At 42.9% G+C, this 21,528-nt stretch overlaps 1 protein-coding gene and 1 non-coding gene across 4 annotated transcripts; both read right to left on the bottom strand.

Moving 5' to 3' along the window:
* Positions 1-353: 353 nt before the first annotated feature.
* Positions 354-15,117, bottom strand: shtn2 (shootin 2). Of its 3 annotated transcripts, none has more exons than XM_026162286.1 (17): positions 14,999-15,117; positions 14,127-14,176; positions 13,711-13,771; positions 13,421-13,515; positions 13,113-13,326; positions 12,896-12,993; positions 11,746-11,827; positions 11,217-11,311; positions 8,047-8,181; positions 7,801-7,954; positions 7,381-7,519; positions 7,108-7,169; positions 3,687-3,784; positions 3,540-3,560; positions 3,387-3,440; positions 3,091-3,241; positions 354-750 (listed from the first exon to the last, which is right to left on the bottom strand). In XM_026162286.1, the coding sequence occupies exons 1-17, from the start codon at positions 15,036-15,038 to the stop codon at positions 623-625; spliced, it is 1,677 nt and encodes a 558-aa protein (XP_026018071.1). In that variant the 5' UTR covers positions 15,039-15,117; the 3' UTR covers positions 354-622. The 3 variants fall into 3 exon arrangements, with proteins under 3 accessions (XP_026018071.1, XP_026018070.1, XP_026018072.1); XM_026162285.1 differs by having other exon boundaries at positions 354-780; positions 14,999-15,116; XM_026162287.1 differs by lacking the exon at positions 354-750 and adding an exon at positions 1,667-1,789 and having other exon boundaries at positions 14,999-15,116.
* Positions 15,118-18,640: 3,523 nt separating this feature from the next.
* trnal-cag (transfer RNA leucine (anticodon CAG)) lies at positions 18,641-18,723 on the bottom strand. Its single transcript has one exon. It is a non-coding gene; the product is annotated as a tRNA-Leu (tRNA).
* Positions 18,724-21,528: the final 2,805 nt, after the last annotated feature.

The following is a 21,528-nucleotide window of genomic DNA, read 5'->3' as shown; positions in this document are numbered from 1 at the left end:
ATTCTTTTGCTGGATCGAGCTTTAAGAGACAGACACCTTGGGAGAGGAGCGGGCAATCACATTCACGCAAGTGTTTTCTTTAATGGCTCGGGCTATTTTCCATCTATTTTCTGCACTTAGATCAGCTGAAATCCCAGTTTCTGAAAGGGATGATGCTGACTATTAAATATGGCTGAAAGAGTGCCATTTCCTTTGACACGCAACAAGGTTTTTATAGACCTGGGTTAAACGGCATTTGAAAAATGCTTTTCTTTGTTTTTCTTTAGCTGGAAATGCAAGATTTAATGTTCGTTTACGATATAATCCTGACCCTCGGATTCCCTCAAGAAAATAAAACAAACACAAGCAACTGCTGTCGGATAGAGAGCTGACAGCTAAAGTTTTTATTTAAAATTTTCAAGGCAAGTCAGGCAGTGCTGGTTTGTTGTAAGACATCAAGGAGGCAGTGCATTTAAATACCGAAAGATGTAAAGATAAAATGGATTCTTTTAAAGTCAAACATGCGTAGTTTGCTCAATCATCTTTGGTCTATTGTCATATAAACCTGCAGTATCATAATAACAATAATAATAATAATAATAATAATAATAATAGCAACCAGCATGTCCTCGTCTCACAGCTGTCAGGCTTGGTGACTGATGAACAGTGCTGATGCTCTGATGCGAGAGTCTCTCTTCTCTCGGTTCTGCTTCAGCCTCCGGAGCACAGGGGCGCTGCCGCTCTCACCTGCCCAGGGAGCGTCGCCTGCCACTGGAACACACGGCAAACCTGGTTGGACATCTGCACAGAGATCACCGCATATTCATTTTAGGCACGAGTCTGAAAATGGGAGCTAAAGGGTGGGCTAAAACAACTGAAAGCAGGTAGAGAATAAAGAGGTTTTCTCTGATTAGGAAATATAGGTAAGTCAGAGGGAGCGAAATGGCTCTCGGCCTGAAAGGGAGCCAGTTATTTCTCCCTTTTGTGTCTGTATCTTTCCCTTTTAACAGTGAATTTGCATAACTTCTTTCCTTTTTTTAAAAATAAGTGGATGAAGATCATTAGAAGTATTAATGCAAACAAATACTAAAAGCTGGCATCTAGAATTTCTCTCTTTTTTTTAAACTAATGAAAAACATCTAAAAGCATATGTCCTGGTTACATCCTGGTAGGCACTTTGCATTTGTAACTAACCTCCTGGTTGTAAGCCACCGACCACTCACATCTGCCCTAGACTCATGTGGTATTTGCGCTAACACTTTGAGTTTAATGAAACGTGTCACGTGCATTTATTTTTGGACGACTAAGTTATAATCATGAGAGCCATCAATACTACAGAAGGGCTGGCTCGCATACGTCTTCAACCCAGCAGCACAGAAGATCTTTAACCAATCAGCGTCACCTATTCAGTACCCTACCACATCTGAAATGTAGCCACAGTGAAGTTGACTTTTGACCTTTTTAGTTTTGTCACAAGCCGCTAGCGACATGGAGACAAGCGCAAAGGTGTCCTTAGATCTTGGTGCCAAGACGCCACCCACAGCAATCAGGAGACAAATGTCACTCCCAGCTTGTAATTTATGCACAGAAACCCTTCTTTATTAAACATTTAAATGCAGTGGGTGTGTTATTTTTGATGTGCATTGAACACACACATGCATTATTTTTCACTGTGCAGGGTTTATGATTTAATGGGTATATTTCCAACGCTAAGATAAACAGCAAGTGAAAGCAAACCTAAACAGATGGTAAGAAATGGCTCACTGATGATCTGCAACACTGTCACTCCCACTTCCTCGCAGGTCTTGACCTATCAAACAGAACCCACTGCATTTCTCTGACATCATCAGCTTCAGACAAAACGGCAGGATCCGATGTCTTGAGATGAGAGCAGGTTGATATAAATGGTAACATCTTCATCGTTCTACACTATCAGACATTTCTGTGAAATTGTGTCTAGTTGGTAAATGAAGTCTCCATGTAAAGTCCAAAGCTGTTTTGTGAGGTCAGAGTAACGCTGACCTTCCGCCACCAAGTTCCACTCATCTTTGAGTCAAAGTGAATGTTTGTGCCCAATCTGACAGCATTTATGAGATATCAGAGTGGGACATATGGAAGGCAAATTAAACTGGCCTCTTTGAGCAGGGAAACAAATGCATCATATTTATATACAATAGACACAATTAACAAACAACAACAGTAAGACCGATCCACTTAACCCTTATAGTTCAGGTTAATGCGCCCCATTTTAATATATGACAAATATTTGAACAAAATCCAGATTGGAGACTCTGGTCTCCCCAACCTTATGTTTGAAATACCTGGCATAGAAATTATATGTGGTGCACATAAGCAACAGAGGACACACAGAAGTCACAGAATCAGAACTGGTGGCATGGTGGTGGAGTGGTTAGCACTGTCGCCTCACACCAAGAAGACTGGTGTGTTTATCCTTGGTCGGGCTTTTCTGTGTGGAGCTTGCATGTTAAACCCATTGAAGCAGGTTTTCTCTGGAGACTAAGGCTTCCTCACACACTCCAAAGACTTGTTGGGTTAAATGGCGATCTAAATTGGTCTAAATGTGAGGTAAATAAAGAGCCTCAAGTGCACACAGTTAAAGTGTGACTTGTAGTTAAAAGACCTTTGAGTGTTCGGTAAGGCTAAAAAAGTGTATTCATCTGTTTGTGCTCGTGCCTTGCACCTGAAAGCACAAATAATGTAAGAAAACAATCTAATAAACAAATTAGAATCAATTTATTGTGATCTCATTGTAATTTAAGCTGATTAAAGAGTTCTAGAAGGTCATAAGATTATAAAGGCACCTGAGCTGTCATTTTGCTGAGTGTGGGAACACATGCACAAAACCCAGCATTCGTTTTGGCAGCTATGTTTTCATGTTTTAGATAGAACAAAATCGGATATTGTGTGATAATAGATGCTTTTTTTCCAAAAACAAGTGTTGTAAAATCACTCTCTGTTCTTTGAAGCCTTAATTAAGCATGAATCATTCATGTATCAATGGCAGACAGGCCATTTATAATTAGCCAGCGTCACACTGTGAAGGTACAGGTATAGTATATGGTTAAGAAAACACCATGCTTGTCAGCGTACCCTGTGGTTGATTTGAGGGTGGTGGTTCCTGATTGTCTCCCATTGCTCTTCTCCTCCTCTGGAGCACCATCAGGAGCTCTGCTTCGCCCACATTTCGGCCAGTTCCCCTCCTGGATGGCACTCTGCGGAGGTGCTGACGCTTCATGTTGTCCTGATGTATTAAATAGTTAAAGATGGATCAAACACAGCAGATCAAGCTGCCATGCATCGCTCACGGCTGTAAGGTTTTTTTTTTCTCTTTTGCAACACAGATGTGACTTTCAGCCCACAGTGAAATTTGATTTTATAGTTATTACCAGCATTCCTTTCAACTCCAGGATGGCTGACTTTCTGTTGTCACTTTTCTGGTCCTGTAAGAAAAGTGTGGATTGCAAAAAAACAAATATCTGTCACTGACACAGATCACAGCTATGTTATAACAGAAAATGAAGAACGGCGGGATAACTGACCTTCCAGGAACTGTCGTCCTCCTGTGGGAAGAAGTTAGATGGTTATGAGACAGAGTTTATATTTATTTCTGCAGGCTATGCTTTTTTATCAGTTTCTTTGGAAAACACTCATATATCAAATGTCAATTCACAGTGCGATTTTTCTACCTGTATTCTCTTCATAGGTCTCAGGACGATGCCTTTCTTTATTCTCTCCATCATTTCATCCACTGCTCTTGCCTTCATGTCCAACAAGGGAGCTGCTTCTTAAGTAATGAAAATGAATATTGGTGCTGAGATTGCTTTCTTAGTCTTCTATGACAGTTTTTTTAAATCAGTGTGGTGTATTGTCCCTATTTTGACAACTTCCACTATTTAGGTATAACATTATGACCGCCTGCCTAATATTCTCCTTTTGATGCCAAAACAGTCCTGACCCATCAAGGCAGGGCCTCCACTAGACCCTGTAGCTGTGTTAGCAACAGATCTCACAAGTCCTGTAAAAAGTGATTTGAGGCCCCCATGGACTTGTTTGTCCAGCACATCCCACAGATGCCCGATTGGATTGACATCTAAGGAATTTGGAGGCCAAGTCAACACCTCAAACTCGTTGTTGTGCTCCTCAAACCGTTCCTGGATCATTTTTGCTTTGTGGCAGGACAGATTATCCTGTTGAAAGTGGTCACAGCCATCAGGGAGTTCTGTTAACATGAAAGGGTGAACATGGTCTGCAACAATGCTTAGGTAGGTGGTACATTTCAAAGTAACATTCACATAGATGACAGGACCTGAGGTCTTCCAGCAGAACATTGCCCAGTGCATCACACTGCTTCCGCCAACTTGCTTTCTTCCCATAGTGCATCCTGGTGCCTGGTGTTCCCCAGGTAACTGATGCACACAACTGGCCATCCATGTGATGTGAAAGAAAATGTGATTTCTCAAATCAGGCCACTTTCTTTCATTGCTCCATGCTCCAGTTCTGATGCTCACATGCCCATTGTTGGTACTTTCAGAGGTGGACATGGGTCAGCATGGACACCCTGACTGGTCTGTGGCTTTGCGGACCATACTCAACAAATTGTGATGCTCTCTTTCTATCAGAACATTTTCAGCAATTTGAGCTACAGTAGCTCGTCTGTTTAGACCACACAGGTCAGCCTTCGCTCAATGTGAATCAATGAGCCTTGGCCATCCATGAGCCCGTCACCGCATCACCGCTGTTCCTTGGACAGCTTTTGATAGACACTGACCACGGGAGTCTCTGAACACCCCACGAGAGCTGCAATTTTAGAGATGTTGTGACCCAGTCATCTAGCCATCACAGTGAGTCAAAATCACTCAAATCCATACGCTTGCCCATTTTTTCTGCTTCTAGCATCAACTTTCATGGTAAAATGTTCACTTGCACCCAAATATTTCCCACCTACTAACAGGTGTCATGATGAAGACATAATCTGTGCTATTTACTGCACTGTCAGGGGTCTGTGTATATTTGCGTGTTTTGTATGTTTGTTCCATCAAATGTTTTATGCAAAGAAGAGATGCTGTAGAATTACTGCCTGAAAAAATTAAGATGCTTTCCAGGAACACAGGACATATATCAAGATGAGGGATCTCGTCGATAATCTAAGATTAAAGCAGAGTCCCTGTTAAATCTCAGTGCTTCAGCAGCCAAACGTGAGTACAGGGACAGGGTGGAACAACAGTTTGACAACCCTCGGAGTATGTGGCAGGGACTAAACACGATCACAGACTTTAGAGGGAAAACCAGCACACCGCAGACCACGGCCTCTCTGTATGAGGATCTAAACGTATTCTACGCTAGATTCGACACAGCGAACACCATGAGACCGGACAGTGTGCGCACTGCGGATGACGTCAGTGCGCACACTGTGTCTGAGGAGGATGTGCGGAAGTGCTTCAGGAAGGTGAACGCACGCAAAGCTACTGGTCCGGACGGGATTCCCGGCCGCGTCCTCAAGTCATGCGCGGCTCAGTTGGCTGGAGTGTTCACGCACATCTTCAACCTTTCCCTCTCTCTGTCTGTAGTCCCAGCCTGCTTCAAAATGGCCACCATCGTCCCTGTACCCAAATCCTCCACCATCTCCTCATTGAACGACTGGCGACCTGTAGCCCTGACCCCCATCGTAAGCAAATGCTTCGAGAAGCTGGTCAGGGACTTCATCTGCTCTGCACTACCCGACTCACTGGACCCTCTACAGTTTGCATACCGCCACAACAGGTCCACTGATGATGCCATAGCCCTGACACTACACACTGCCCTGTCACACCTGGAGAAGAGAGACACGTATGTGAGGATGCTGTTTGTAGATTACAGCTCAGCATTCAATACCATCGTTCCCTCGAAGCTGGACAGGAAACTGCAGGATCTAGGACTGAGCAGCTCCCTCTGCAGCTGGATCCTTAGCTTCCTGTCTGACAGACGCCAGGTGGTCAGACTGGGCAGCATCACCTCATCCCCCATCACACTGAACACTGGTGCTCCACAGGGGTGTGTACTGAGCCCTCTCCTGTACTCACTCTACACCTACGACTGCACAGCCACTAACAGCTCCAACATCATTGTGAAGTTTGCGGACGACACTACAGTGGTGGGTCTTATCACCAACGGTGATGAGACGGCTTACAGGGAGGAGGTCAGCGCCCTGACCCACTGGTGTCAAGACAACCATCTCACCCTCAACGTCGCAAAGACAAAGGAGTTGATAGTGGACTTCCGGAGGTGCAGAGAAGTACACACCCCCATCACCATCAACGGCGCTGCTGTGGAGAGAGTGAGCAGCTTCCGGTTCCTTGGCGTACACCTGGCTGAGGATCTTACGTGGTCAGTACACATAAACAAAACAGTGAAGAAGGCCCAGCAGCGCCTCTTCTTTCTCAGGAGACTGAAAAGATTCGGCATGAGCCCCCGCATCCTCAGGACCTTCTATCGCTGTGCCATTGAGAGCATCCTCACTGGATGCATCACCACCTGGTATGGCAACAGCACTGCCTACAACTGCAAAGCTCTCCAGCGAGTAGTGCGGTGCTCTGAACGGATAATTGGAGGTGAGCTTCCCTCCCTCCAAGACATCTACAGGAAGCGGTGCCTGAGGAAAGCGGGGAGGATCATCAAGGACTCCAGTCACCCCAGCCATAAACTGTTCAGACTGCTTCCATCAGGAAGGAGGTTCTGCAGCATCCGGTCCCGTACCAGCAGACTGAGAGACAGCTTCTTCCACCAGGCCATCAGACTGCTGAACACTTCATAGACACCTCAGCTTCACTACTGGAACTTCAACATTATGCACTACATACTGTATATAAATGCCACTTGTTTTGCACATATTCAACTCTGTATATTTTATATATTTTATTATTATTATTATTATTATTATTATTATTATTTTATTTTATTTTTTTACTATTTAATTTGTAAAAATGTGTATACACACACACACACACACACACACACACACACACACGTAGGAAAATATTTAGTATACACATCCAGAAATGCATACACTATTATATATTGTACATATATTTATTAGATGCTGAAGGTTATGTTGCGTGTGGTTAGACGTACTGTTTAAATCATCAGCAGCCTTGGCACCATGTTTCTTCCTGCTCTTCAGGAAATCCTTAAAGCTAGCGGGAGGCAGAGAAAGGGATTATGTCTCTGAAATCAGTCGACCATTGAGTTTTACATATGGACATTTAATATTAAAACATCATCCTCACCAGAATAATCACAACCAACTTAACTCAGCTGATGTGCATTCAATATCTGAAACCATCCTGTGAAACTTAGACTTGTATTCTTAGTAGTAGACGAAGCTATGGCTTATGTTTTTCATACTTGGTAACAGTAGTGGGAGGCGGAGGAGGTGGAGGAGGCGGAGGAGGGAGAGGAGACAGTGGAACGAAGTCAGGAATGGCTTTCTCTCCTGGTTCATCACTTTTATCATCGCTGTTGAGTGTCTGTTGTAACTCTTTCACTAAAAAGAAAGAGAATAGAGAATGGGAAATAACAAAAGCTGATATGGATGAGCTGATTAAAAGTCTCTTTAATGCACCGGTGCTCAAACTGATGAGGCACAGGGGCACGCTGGAAGCGAATCACTGGTTGCACATCCGTTTGAAGGTGATGACCTCCAATCACTGCTTCAAGAGAACCTGAATATTTCTAAGACATCAGAAGACTTTTCTAAAATGTATTCCATGTCATGTACAGTTATTTTGTTGTGATAAGGTCGTATCTTCAGGTACAAGGGAGTACCTTCTTCCTGGAGCCGGGCGACCAAGCTGTTAGCGTCAGATAGCTGAGTTTCTAAAGTCTTCCTCTCCTCCTCGCTCTTCTCCAGCTGCTCTCTCAGGTTCTGCAGCTCAGAGAGGGCACTGCTCTCCTCCACAGCACTCTGGCTCTGTTTTAACTGATCACAGGAGAGCAGAGGCATGATGAAGATATCAGTTATTTCCACTATGTTCTGTTATCGTGACACTCTCAGTGATCACGTTTACCCACCCGGTCCTGGTAGTAGAGTTGTATGTCACACAGGGCTGTGCTAAGTTGGGATATCTGTTGCAGTGCCTGCTCCAGCTGCACCTGCATTTTCAGGTCTGTCTCTGAGGCCTGGGCCGCCTTCTGCTCCAGGATCATCTGATGGGGGGGGGGGGGGGAGAAACAAATGGAGCTTTGACAATTTCAACACATATTTGGATTCTTTGTTTCTAAGAAAATGGAAAAGAAATACATCACTGACAATGAACCATAATTAGAGGAAAGATGAAGTGAGATCTAAAGGACTGGTTGCTGATTGTCTCCCAGCAGGTGGTTGTCAAATCAGCATTTGACTGAACAATGACTTGGAAGCTTTGTTACGTATTACTCATCGGCTTCACTGAAGAGTAGCGGCAATGCGAACAGGATTATTTTTCTGTGAGACAAAGCATCATTGTTCTCGCATTGTGACAAAAAAAAAATGTCAGACTTTGCCTTGAATCGTTTGGAAAATGTGCTTCTTTCTTCTCTGCTGTGGAAAATGAATACACCAGCTGTGCTTAATCATTGCTGTGTAGATCTCTTCAATCAGCAGAGTGCTCTAAACAAACCTTTTGCTCTTTTGCACAGGCGTTTGTGACATGTGTTAATGTTGTGCTAGTTGTGCACACAGTTATATAGGCAAAATGCTGGGTTTGAGCAGATTTGATTAGTTTTCGAACCAATAAGGGAGGCGCAGTTAGCACTGTTGTCTCACAGCAAGAGGCTTCTTGGTTTGAACCTTCTGAATGGCTGGAGCTTTCGTGTATTCAAACATTTTCCATGTGCCAGTTGTTTTTCTGGTTTCCTCTCGTCTCCAGCAATATGAGCATTAGGTTAACTGGTGATTGCAAATTGGCTGCAGGTGTGTCTTTCTGTGTTGACCATGTGACAAACCAGCAGCCTGGTCAGGGTGAGCTGGGCCCCTGTGATCCTCAAGCTCCTCTATCACTAACTTGGATAAGTGGTTAAGAGAAGTAATGCACATGTGTAGCCAAAAGAAGTGCAGAATGATCGTGCATCGCAATACTGCAAATGTTACTATTGATCTGATACAAAGTAAATACAAAGCCAGGATTGCTGATACCAATACCGATAACAGTACCGTAAAGACAGCTTATGTAGGACAGAGCAGTTTGTCATGATTTTTGAGCTGGATGCTAATTCTGAACACATATTTATGACCATTAAATTTTCCACAACAATTAGCACAATTGTGTCGTGCTGGTATCGATCGAATACCAATACCAACATTGGTATCGGTGCTATCGATATTTGGATCGAGGAGCTCGCCTCTAATGCACACAGACTGTTGAATTAGACACAGGAAGGATCAGTCATTCAGAGAGAAGACAGAGACAGGAAATCAAGGCACGGGAGATGCGCAAGGAAAAGCAGTTGCCAAAGTAAAACAGGAAGTGGAAGCATGTAGGACAAAGAAAGGCAGGAAACAAAACATGATCAACGGGAAAAGAACAACAATGACATCAAAACCGAGATGTCATTACATTACATTACATGACCCCCATGTCATTTCCTGACATGGGGGTCCACAGCTGAGCAGCTGCTGTTGATATCATCTGTAGGTGGCACAGTACTTTGTCCACATAGTCTTGTAATGTGTTCCCCAACCAAAACACTGTGACACAAAAAAAAAAAAAAAAAAAAAGCTGACCACACCTAAAGAAGTATCCTGACAGAGATAATTATAACCTTAGAGATGGTCTGGTGTGGTGGTGATGGTTAATTTAAATGACACAAATAGCCAGATCTAAAATAAAACCAGCTAAGAAAACCTGCTACGTGTTATTTTGTGTGTAACTGCCCCTAATACCCTTTAATTCCCCTCAAAACAATACAAGGGACGTGACCTCGGTGCACTCTGCTTATAATGGGCGTCTCTCTGATAGATTTTCTAGATTTTTTTTTTTGAGAGCAGGTCCGTGATCAGAGAACAGGAAGTGTAAGAAAATGAGGTTTTCATTTCTGTGTTTTTACTATCGGGACAAACTGAAGCAGCAGCTTGGTGTCAGAGCATGCAGCACGAGGCTCCGCGCTGCAAATTACACCGCTTCAATCTGTGGGCTCCCTTTAGCAGAGACCAATTTTCGCACAGCAATTAGCACAATTATTTCATACATACAAACACACACACACACCCCGAGCACACACACTGCAACACAAAGGAACAAAGAAGCACACACAGAAAAAAAAAAAGCTCCAAATCGTTTCCTGTTTGAGGCCCCCGCATCATTATACCACCGTGCATCACACAGGAGAGGTGTGAATGGTTGTTGTTTTCAAAACACATGAAAACAGACAAATAGTGGTGCACACAAGAGGCATTCAGCGCAGGGGGGTCTTTTACCATGAATTGAGAGTAAAGGGGCTGAATTGTGTGGAGAGTCGGGGGTCCTTTTCACAGGTAAGGACCCCTGTGAGGAAGCCCATTGTGCGCCTGTCCAGTAAATGGAGGAGGCTGCGCACAAAAGCGACAATTGCTATATGCTCGGCAAAACATAAAGGTGTCAGGCGAAGACAGGTTGTGCTTAAAGACCACTATTCTCCTTCGGCGGCAGTGATGACCACTAATTATGGTGCAGGGAGGGGCTAAATGGGAAGAGAGACAGCTTTTTTTTTTTGGAAAGAAAAGCCCTTCATTATGGGAGCAGCTGGGACTGCAACAACTGTGCTGTGTGTGTGTGTGTTTGTGTGTATTCTGCTTGGGTATGTGTGTGTGTTTTTTAAGTGAATTGATGTTTTTCGTCAATGTGTACAAGTGCGTGTGCGCTTTTGTCTTGTCTCTTCATAGAGGCGACACACATTTGACCAAAGTGTCGTCGGTGTGAGAAACGATGAATGGAGACCTCTTGTGCTGTCCCGCCACATCAGCTGCGGTGCGACAGCAGAAACGTGTGTGTGTGTGTGTGTGTGCATCCCCCTCCCTCCCCTTTCACTGGAGTGTCCGTCCGTTCCCCACACCCGCCCGAAGGTCAGCGCTAACACTCCTTGTCCCGTTCCTGTGGCACGACCTGTCACCCTCAGTATATATAGGTGTGAATATATGACAAAATGTTTTGTCCAGTGCTGAAAACACACACACACACACACACACACACACACACACACACACAAATACACGCACGCGCTCGCACCTGGGTGGCTAAGACTTCAGCGTGTTGCCGGAGGCCCTGCTCCAGCTCCAGCTTCTGAGACATTTCTGTGAACTCATCGGTGACAAGCTGGGACACTGGGTGTGCACACGAGGGGGAGGGGGAGACACACAAAATAAATATTAATGACGAATTTATGATGCTTTTGATTTAGAAGCAAGCAGACTCCTGATTGCATAATGGTTTAGGGTGAATGTCATTTATGAATTAAAAATACACAATGTACCAAATATGGCTCAGATATGTCTATAAGATGGAAAAAAATTGCATAACTAGAGAAAAGTGGTGTGTGTGTGTGTGTGTGTGTGTGTGTGTGTGTGTGTGTGTGTGTGTGTAATTTCAGTGACATGCTCCTTTAATTGCACTCAAAAGCTGGACTGTTGTTACACTGAAAAATTAATGAACCACAAAAATGAATAATCTCAAGTCTGTTGATTCATGAAAGGATTTTTTAAGTGAATCAATAATGAAAATAATCTTCAGTCTTCAGTCTCATCTAATCAGGACTTACCTCGTTTGAGTTTATTTACAGTCTTGCTTTGTTTGTTCAGTTTCCTCAGAATGGCCTCCTTCTCTGCAACCTCCAGAGCAAGCTACACACACACACACACACACACACACACACACACACACACACACACAGACACAGAGAAAACACGAACTTCAACATTATGACATGTTATAGTCTTATGGTTTGATGATTTACATTTGTTTTATTGTAACAAAGAAGCAGCTGTAAGGTTCGCTTTCACAAAGCAGCCAGTCCCTTTGACTGTACATGAAAGATGGATGTCACTCGCTGGTTTGCAAAGTCTTGTTTTAAAGCATTGAGCTTTTTGAAACTGGACTCGATGAGCGAGGGCGGATCTGACCAACAGTTCTGAGTGCTGGGAGAGACGGCAGGTGTCACCACTCATTACAGCGTCATGCAAACCTTATTTTAAAGTTTCTCCAAAGAATCTGATTCATACTGTTTCAACATCTCCTTCTGAATCATCTTTGAGCTCCTGTGTGTGGTAAAAACTGTCAGAATCATGTCTTCAACCCGGCCACAGCAAAAGCACCAGGAGATAAAAATCAAAAAAGTGCACGACAAGCTCACACCAGCAGATTGCAACGGCCACAACGGGTGATATAAAAGGCAGTTTATTGACCTCCTGAACACTAATTGGAACCATAATTTGCTAAATGGACAACATGTATTATTCAATAAGACTTTAAACAAATGATTGAGACCATAGAGTGAAAAAGAGTTTACTCAGGGTCGGGGTAAAGGGAGCCACAGGCCATTTCCCCATTAATTCCATTACATTTCATTTTATAGCTAGATGAGTCGGCCCCTGCTGGCTATTAGAAAGAATGTAGCTTTAAGGCATCTTTACATACTGTGTTTGGTAGGATTCTTTAAGACAGGGGTGGGGGGTCTTGCAGGTTTTAGATGTGTCCTTGATCCAACACAGCTGATTTAAATGGCTAAATGACCTCCTCAACATATCTTGAAGTTCTCCAGAGGCCTGGGAATGAACTAATCATTTGAGTCAGGTGTGTTTGCCCAGGGTGATATCTAAAACCTGCAGGACACTGGCCCTCGAGGCCTGGAGTTCCCCATCCCTGCTTTAAGTGCTCAGACTCCACAAATATAAAAACACTGTCTACATTACCTGCTCTCTGAGCTGCGTCTGCTCACTGGTCAGATCCTCCACTTGTTGCTCCAGTTTAAGCTTCTCAGCCAGCAGACCGTCAACAGACGCCTGCAGCTCTGACACACATGACAGGAACAAAAAACAAAACAAAGCAAATAACAAGATTTCATTTTCTATTTTTTCCCATTCTAATTTCAAAATAGCTGTTTTCATATCATGGGTAGTGCCAGCTAACCTGTGATCTTGGCTTGACTCTCAAGCAGCAGCATCTCCTCGCTGCTGCTCCCTCCGGCACCATCCACCTTGTCACCATCCACCTCGTCACCATCCACCTCGTCACCATTAACCGCAGGGTCAAAGGTCACATCAGGCAGGTTTTCAGGTAGTTCAGCGATGAGTGGCATCAACATCTGGCTCTTTCTCTTCAGGACTTTGTTCTCTTTGGTCACCTGGGGAAAAACCAGATCAAATAGAGATCTGATGATTCAGGTGCTGAAGAAAAGGAAAGGAAAGGAAAAAGAGTCCAGTAGTTAACAGACATACTTTGAGAGCCAGTGCCTCAGCGCTCTCCCTGCAGGAGCGCTCTATCTGGAACTGGATCTCCAGCACGTTGATCTCTTTCAGGAGCTGATTGGAAGCTGATAAAGAGCACAGTGGTCAGTCACGAGCTCTTCATATAAGCATACTGAAGAGGATACAATCATTCAGAAAACACACAAAACAAACACATTCATAACAATTTCCTGTGCGAAAGCTCCTCATTTGTTTGTCCCACAGTCCTGTCATTTAAAAAACATGTAAACAACGTTGATATTTGAAGTGAAGAGTCTCACCTTCCTCCAACTCCGACAGCCTGTGATTGGCTTCGTCCCTCTGCTTCTCCAGGATGTGCCACTGGCAATCAAATGTCAACCAGCAAAACGGAAGAAAGAGATCAATCAAGCAACGGCAAATTGACGCAGCTGATTTTCATTCACATTTTATTCCATTATCAGACAGCTGAGGCGCCAAATTACGTTTCAACGTAATCACGTTTATGCGCTTTTTAGACCATTTTGATTTGGCAATTTTGTTTAATTTTTGTGTCATTTCATTTTTATCCTTTCTCTATAATAGCAGGCTCTTGGCACACGGGGAAGATTTCTAAACCAGAGTCAGTCAAATTTTTCCCTTCCATCAAGCTAGCAGTACACCAGCCTGAGCAGGGCTCAGCGATCCCTCCTGTGAAAGGTGTCAGTCACATCAGTACCTGAAGGTCTTCCTCATCTTCGGAGGAGAAAGCACACTCTTCATCCGAGTCTGCGGGCAAAAACATGACACTTTATATTGTGAAATGGCACCTGAAAAAAAAGACACTGGCAGACGACCAAAGATCAGAATGAATAGAAGAGAAACTCCATGAGGTTGTTGTGCTCTGCGAGGAATACGGGAAGTGGAAATCACATGAGGAACCTTTAGAGGTTTTCGCTTTCCGTGGCCTGTGACTCACTGAAGTTTCCCATTGTTACTTCACTTTGTCCTACAGACTAAGGAGTCAGCAGTGTTGAAATCAAAGAAAGACTCCTCTTTCTTGCTGAGCGTCAGATCAGAATAGTCATTCCTGTTGCAGCACATTACCTATGAAACCAAAACTACTACACTGCTTGTGCAGGTTAAACAACACGTGTAGCAGCACCTCCAAAAGTCACAGATTAATCCCTCATATGTCTTTTGTTTAAGCTGTTTAAAAACTGAGGCGTAAGAAACTCACTGCCAGAGAGGCCGGCTCCAAAAGCAAGTCATTACCAACAGACCCTCACATTAAAATGCTGAGTTTTAAAGCAGAAAAAATGTTCCTCATTTCTGTACGACTTCATGACAGCTGTGCGGGGGTCAAAAAAGATTTAGTTGCAATGAGATCAAAAGTGAAATTTTAGCATTATTTTATTTTACACAGTCGAATTTAGCTGGTAACAAAAGCTGTTGTAAACAATCAAACACAAAAAATGTGCATCAACTAGAAAACCTACACAATGAACATCCTCGCAATGTAAATTTTTTTTATTTTTCTGACGTTTTAAACGCTGAAACTTTTATTTAGCTCCTTCAGCACCTCTTTAGGGCCAGATTATTGAGTCTTACCTGCAGCCGCAGTGTCCTCATCCTCATCTTGTACCCACATCCTGCAATGCTTTCAACTTTTCGCTCTTTAGTAAACAAAAAAAAGAGCTACACGTTCCAGCACACACACAAAAACACAACTTTCTCCTGAACAGCTTTATTATGAAAGAAGCAGAAGGGAATTTCAGCTTAAACCCTCCCCCACTTCCAGGATTCGAAAAAGAGGAACCTTCCCCTGGCGTACGGCCGAAAGCTTCTTACTAATCACAAGACCACGTCTCCAGAGTTTATGAAAAGGATGAGATTATATCTTAATGCAAATAATGATGCTGGATATTACAGATAACACCCCCACCCCTCCCTTTTTGTTTCATATAATATAAAGGGGGAAAATCCATGCATGTGGTCTTTAAGGGAGGACACTGTCTCTCTGCTGCACGATCAACGTCACTCAAGGAGCTGAGGCAAAGGCAAAGCTGCTTTCACTCCTCTATCAGCATCTGCACTCAGAGTTCATGACCTCTGAGGCATCAGACATCTGCCACAGGAGCCACGTTTCTGCGTAATAATTCAGGAGATGACAACGATGGGTGGGAGCATGATGGTGATGCTGATGACACGTATTTCTCTACTGTGAATCATACAGAAACTTCTAATTTCTGAACCCTCACTCCTCTTTTATTCATCCACCTGCCTTCTAGGAGTATATTTTTAGGAGTTCCAAGCTGGGCGGGTTGATGATTCAGGGTGCACGAGGGGTCACATGGAGATCACAGTATTTTTAGTGAAGAAAAAGAAAAAAAAGCATGGCTCTCCATCCCACTCAGTCTATTGGTTTCTCCTGAAAGTAACAAATACACATTTTTACAGGGGTTCTTTAGCAGATTGTCACAAGTTGTCACAAGTTAAAGCGTAGTAAATTGAGCATTTTCACAGTATTGCTGCCTTCAGAGAGACTACATATATATATATATATATATATATATATATATATATATATATATATATATATATAATATTGACCTTCAAACCTTATGTTTCATACCTAGTTATGTACTTGTCCACAATTCGTTGTCTCCTTTGAAGCTATGAGGTCAAACATAAAACAATCTATAGCACTTCTTTGAGTCTTTATTAATTCCATAATTACAGCTATTATTGTTGGAAGAGAGTCAAATAATGCTCCAAGAAGCCAGCTTGTGAAATAAATTAGCAAAGTGTCCACTGGCTTCTTTATTTTATGTCAATTAAAATCAGAAAGTAGTTTCTCTTTAAATCCCTCGACACGCTGGCATTCATCATTTCCAGCACAAACACTGGGACAATGATTATTTTCAATAATTCCTGATGAAAGCAGGACGCTAATCAAAGGATCTCATTGAAATGCTTTTCAATCACTTTCGGTGCGCATATGCAGCTCAAGTACAGAGATCTGCTGTGGTTCACTGCAGAGGGACATCCTTGTCGTCTCTCTCTCAGTGTGTTGCTCTCTTTACAGGCACCACCTGAGCACCAAGCCCTCCTCCAGCCTGTCACCCTGACCTTTACTAATGATTTTTCACCATGCTAATAAAGGTGAAATTGTCACTTAAGATTAGCCGTTGTCTGGTGTTTCTCACAGTGTGCATCAGTGTCAGAAAACCTCATTAAAAACCAGAATATTTAATCTTCTGATTAAATAGAGACAGATTAGAAAACCAGCAGGTTTTATTTTTCATCCAAAGAGACTAAACAAGGATGGCTTTGGGTCTCACTCAACCTTTGGTCCTGATATTACTCATGTTTCTTTGTTTTACTTTTTCTGTCATTTGTCAAACATACGAGGAAAAGTTGTTACAAAAAATGTGCAGGACAGTTTTAGACATAAAAAGCTGAATCCTGTGATTTGGTGAAATGCTCCTTTACTAGTTTACTAATCAACATGTAATGATTATTTATTATAGCAGGTTATTTTAGTTCATATTATCTAATAGAATAAAGCTGGGTTGAAAGCATGACCAACAACGACTTCAAGCATTTAAAACTATCTTCTGGGAGTCGACGTTCGTATAATTTAAAACGACCCAACTGGCAACTTTGGTCTGATCTCCTAAACACTCAAATTTTAACCAAGAAATTCAACACAGTGTCATCATGAGCAGATAAAAGTGTTTTCACAGGAACTGTAACGCCTGCTGTGAGCATCCCCATGTAAAGACGATAAACGACAACATAACAAAATACACATGTAAGAATATCCCTCAATAACTTAATATACAGTTATTAAGATTTTATATTATAAAATACAAAAAAAAAGAAAGTAATGGCATTATACAATAAATATTTTTAGGAGTACTTTGTAAATAAATAAGAATGTTTTAACCAGATTTTCAGGCCCAACGCATCTGAATACTTTATATTTGCAAGTCCGAATTTTTAGACTGAAGCATAATAATAATAATAATAATAATAATAATAATAGGGGTCCACAATTTTCCCATCAAACAGTTTTATGAATGCAGCATTTTTTATTATTTATGTCAGTTATTATGCTCTTTGTTCACTGAATGTCTTTATTTATTTAGTTATTTATTCATTTATCCTCGTTGACAGTCGTATTTGTCAAGGTCTGCGGAGGCAGACCGTGCGGAAAGGTGTGTGGTGGACCCAGGTGCGAACACAAACGAGGATGCAGGAGTGGATTCCAACAAAACGAGCCTTTTATTATGGCTGATGAAAAGAACAAAAACAGAATGAGGGCAGCATACGTGTAGTACTCAACAGAAAACCTAAACTGGACAAAACTAAGGAAAGACTATGGCTGGAGGTACAGAACACAGGAGGTGGTAACACAGACGACGCGAGACAGACTGTATGAAACACAGAGACTAAATACACATGAGGGATGATCAGGGGAAGTGGCCACACATGGGAACACAGCTGACACACATGAACTTAACGACAGGACAGAAGGAGTGAAGCTGAATACACTGACCGTGAATACAGACTTTCAAAGTAAAACAGGAAACATGGAGATTAGACAAGACACAGGAACCGGGGAGACGTAGTACAGGGGAGATGACATAACCGACAGCATGGACTTGACAATATAAGACACGCAGACATAAACACACGAAGGGCAAGGGAGACTTAATACACGGGTAATATGTACAAATGGCTGGACTGCCTTAGTGACCCTAAACAAAGAATAAACATCAAAATAGGCTAAAACACAGAACACTGGGTCGCACGACCCAGGACCATGACAGTATTTTTATATTTCTGCTATATTAAACCTTTTCATTCTTTCACTGGGGTAAAGTCACAGTGCTTCATGCTGTCAGCTGTGTTTCCCAGCCTGCATGTGTGCAAGAGCTGGAAAGTTTTCTATTTTAGGTTCGAGCTACTGGTTACTGGCCAGAGCTGTGAAAGGCCGCTCAGGTTTCCTCTTAACAAATCCAATAAACAGGTTATCACTTAAAATCAATCGGACTTGATTCTCACAGAGCGAAGTTATAGCAGCACCTGCGTTTTGGGAGTGTTGACGGATGACACTTGATGCCACCCCGTGAACAGCTGACTAAAACGCGACATTTTTAACCCTGAACACGGCGGCGTGTTAACTAACAGATTCTAACCAACCCCGAGGAGAGCAAGCTGTTCGTGCTGCTTGTGAAAAGTTACTGTCAGAAGTGGGATTCGAACCCACGCCTCCAGGGGAGACTGCGACCTGAACGCAGCGCCTTAGACCGCTCGGCCATCCTGACTTAGGTGATAGCGCAAGTTTTAGAAACGGAACAGTGCATATATGATGATGGGACTTTCCCACGATTCTGCCTGTAGCGCATTTAGATAAAAGACAATGAAAGCGTCAACAGAGCCGCTCCTGTGAAGATAAGGAAGCGAAAGTTCAAGTTGCTGCTCGTTTACCACGTGATAGACACGCTCGCTCTCAAACCTGCAGCCGTTTGACATTTACCTCGACGGTGTAATGTGACAGTGTAACTGCCGCTGCTTACACAGCAGAGGTGGGCAGATCGATAGCATCATACCTGCACCTTATTAGTTCTGGATCGATACTAAACTTATACTATCAATATTTATTTCAGTCCTTTAACATCAACATGTAGCCCACTGAACTGTGTTACAAAGATATACATTAATTTATTTGGAAATCAATAAAATGTACCTCAAATATCAATGTGTTTTATTGTTTTAAATAATTATTGTTGAAAGTAAAAATCACAGTGATTTAGAGCTCGTTAAAATGCGTTCAGAATATTTGCAAATAAATGATGATTCATCAAATAATGATATCAGTGATACTGGCCTGTACTGCTTCCAGCTCTGAAATATTCCAGCGCAATACACGTGGAGGTTGGATGCTGTAGTCTGCATCCAGCTGTGAGTTTGTGCTGTGTGTTCCAGCCAATCACAAAACAAAACTACAAAACTTTGAACAGAATACAGGAAATGAAGCCAACGGCTAGTTTAGAGGCTGATGTGAGTGGTGATTTAGACCTGACCACTTTCCTGTCATCCAAAAAATAGATAAATGATTCATTATTTCCCCACAGGAGTTCAACTCGTTTTGCAGAGAAGGTTTCGCATCACTGAGACCTTGGATGGTAATTCACATAGAATACCACTTGCAGTGGCCTGGTCAGGTCTTTTAGAAGCAAGGCAATAAAGTATTATATCTTGCATGAGACACTAAAAGGATTGAAAAAAAGACTGCATAAAGAGTATCTAAAGAACAAAGCAAGGAGTTGAACAGAGTGTCTACGCAGTAAAAATAGTATGCCCAATTTTAATGTAATTAAAGTGCTCGGTTTAATTAAAGAATGTGTCATATGCAGGTTGCACTCGGGTTAAAGAGGGCTATGCTCATTATTGCTTTATTCATAATTAATCAGGTAGGTTCCACTGAGCTCGAAAGGGAGACACTGCCACGGTGAAAGGCATGAAACAATAATAGAGATCCAATTAAAAAAGCAGCGTCTTACTAAAAATTTTAATTGCTCTTTAAAGCCGTTACGAGTCACCGGCTCTCTCTCACTCAGGGGATTAAAGTTTTTCTTCACGGAGGCAGAGATCATGGTGATTTTGCGAGTCTTTGTGAGCATCCTCTCCGTGATTGGCTGGGGCACCACACATGCCTGCCATCCTGAAAATCTCAGTCCTGGCAACACCGCCCTCATCTGCATCCGCTCCCATCGACTGTGCTGTTTGAAAAAGCAGAGGGTCCACGACGTTCACGTGGGTTAGGATACAACACCACACTGAGGTGATCACTGGGGGTTTAAACACCACTGATCTGATATAGGTGGGGGTGTGGAGGCTGTGATTATCTGCTGGTTTACATACATCATGTTTGTGCTTGAAAATGAGCTGAATCTGAGCAAAAGGGAAAGATTTAAAAAAAAAAAAAAAGGAAAGGGACACACACATTTACACAAACGCTCCCACTCACCTGCTCCAGCTCCGGGGCCCGCTCAGTACTAATGACAGCGTGATTGGATTATCCAGGCTTTTAGCAGTACCACGGCTGGAGATAAGAGGGAGAGATGCTAACCCACAAAAGGTCAGGCTGGGGTCAACAAGAGGCCAGCCGGGTTGTGACCTGTTGCGTTAGGACAAGGCTTTCGGCAGGAAGGCAGCAGAGGGAGGGAATGAAACATTTTAAGAGACAAATAGTAAGAAGGAAATGGTTTTTTGGGTTGCTTTTTTTTTTTTTTTTAGCAGAACGATGACAGATTAGATTTCTGGGAATTCAGAGAGGAGGATGCTCCGACCGCCGAAAGGGGAGAGGGAGCAAAGATGGAGTGTGTTTGCAGATGGGAGACGGGATGCGTTGTGACAGAATAGCCTCACAGACACTGCTGGCCTCCTGGTGACTCCACTGTACTCGGCAAACACAAACAAACAGGGAAGCCGCCACCAGCTCCACCGACTCTCTCTGATGTGAGACTTCCCTTTTTTTCTTCTTCTTCTTCATCCTCGCTCACATTTTCTCCCATCCCTTTCATAAAAATCTGGGTGCAAACCATTACATTTGTGTCCAAACACACACACACACACCATCACCTTCAGCAGAAGAACATAATTTTCTATGACCCTAAACTACCCTTTGACCATCTGGTAGGAGCCAGAAGGGATTAATGGGATATTAGGATTTGGGCCACGTGTACCACTTGATGTTATCATGGATTTGTGTGCATTCATGGAACTGTGCTATATAATCCGCTACTACACTACTTGGACACAAATGTTTGCAGCTGCAGGTGTGAGTGAATGAGTCCAGTTGGCTCTGACTAAGAATAGCTGCCTGTGAGTCAGCTCCCAGCGGGGCGATTCGTTTCTGCATTAGTTCAGACCAGAGGATGTCGACCGAGTCTATTAGAGTGAGTAAATGACAATATTCTCCTGTGATTAGGCCCCAGCATGCATTACACACAAACACAGACACATACTGAGAGAAAATACTCAAAATGTAAGTGCAATATATATGCGTGAACTATATTGCTCATGCTAATCACTTTAAAGACGACCCGGGTTCAAAAGTTCAAAAA

The sequence above is a fragment of the Astatotilapia calliptera genome, chromosome 3, assembly GCF_900246225.1.
Source record: "Astatotilapia calliptera chromosome 3, fAstCal1.2, whole genome shotgun sequence".
Classification (NCBI taxonomy): Eukaryota; Metazoa; Chordata; class Actinopteri; order Cichliformes; family Cichlidae; genus Astatotilapia; species Astatotilapia calliptera.
This window is presented reverse-complemented; position numbering and strand designations above follow the sequence as displayed.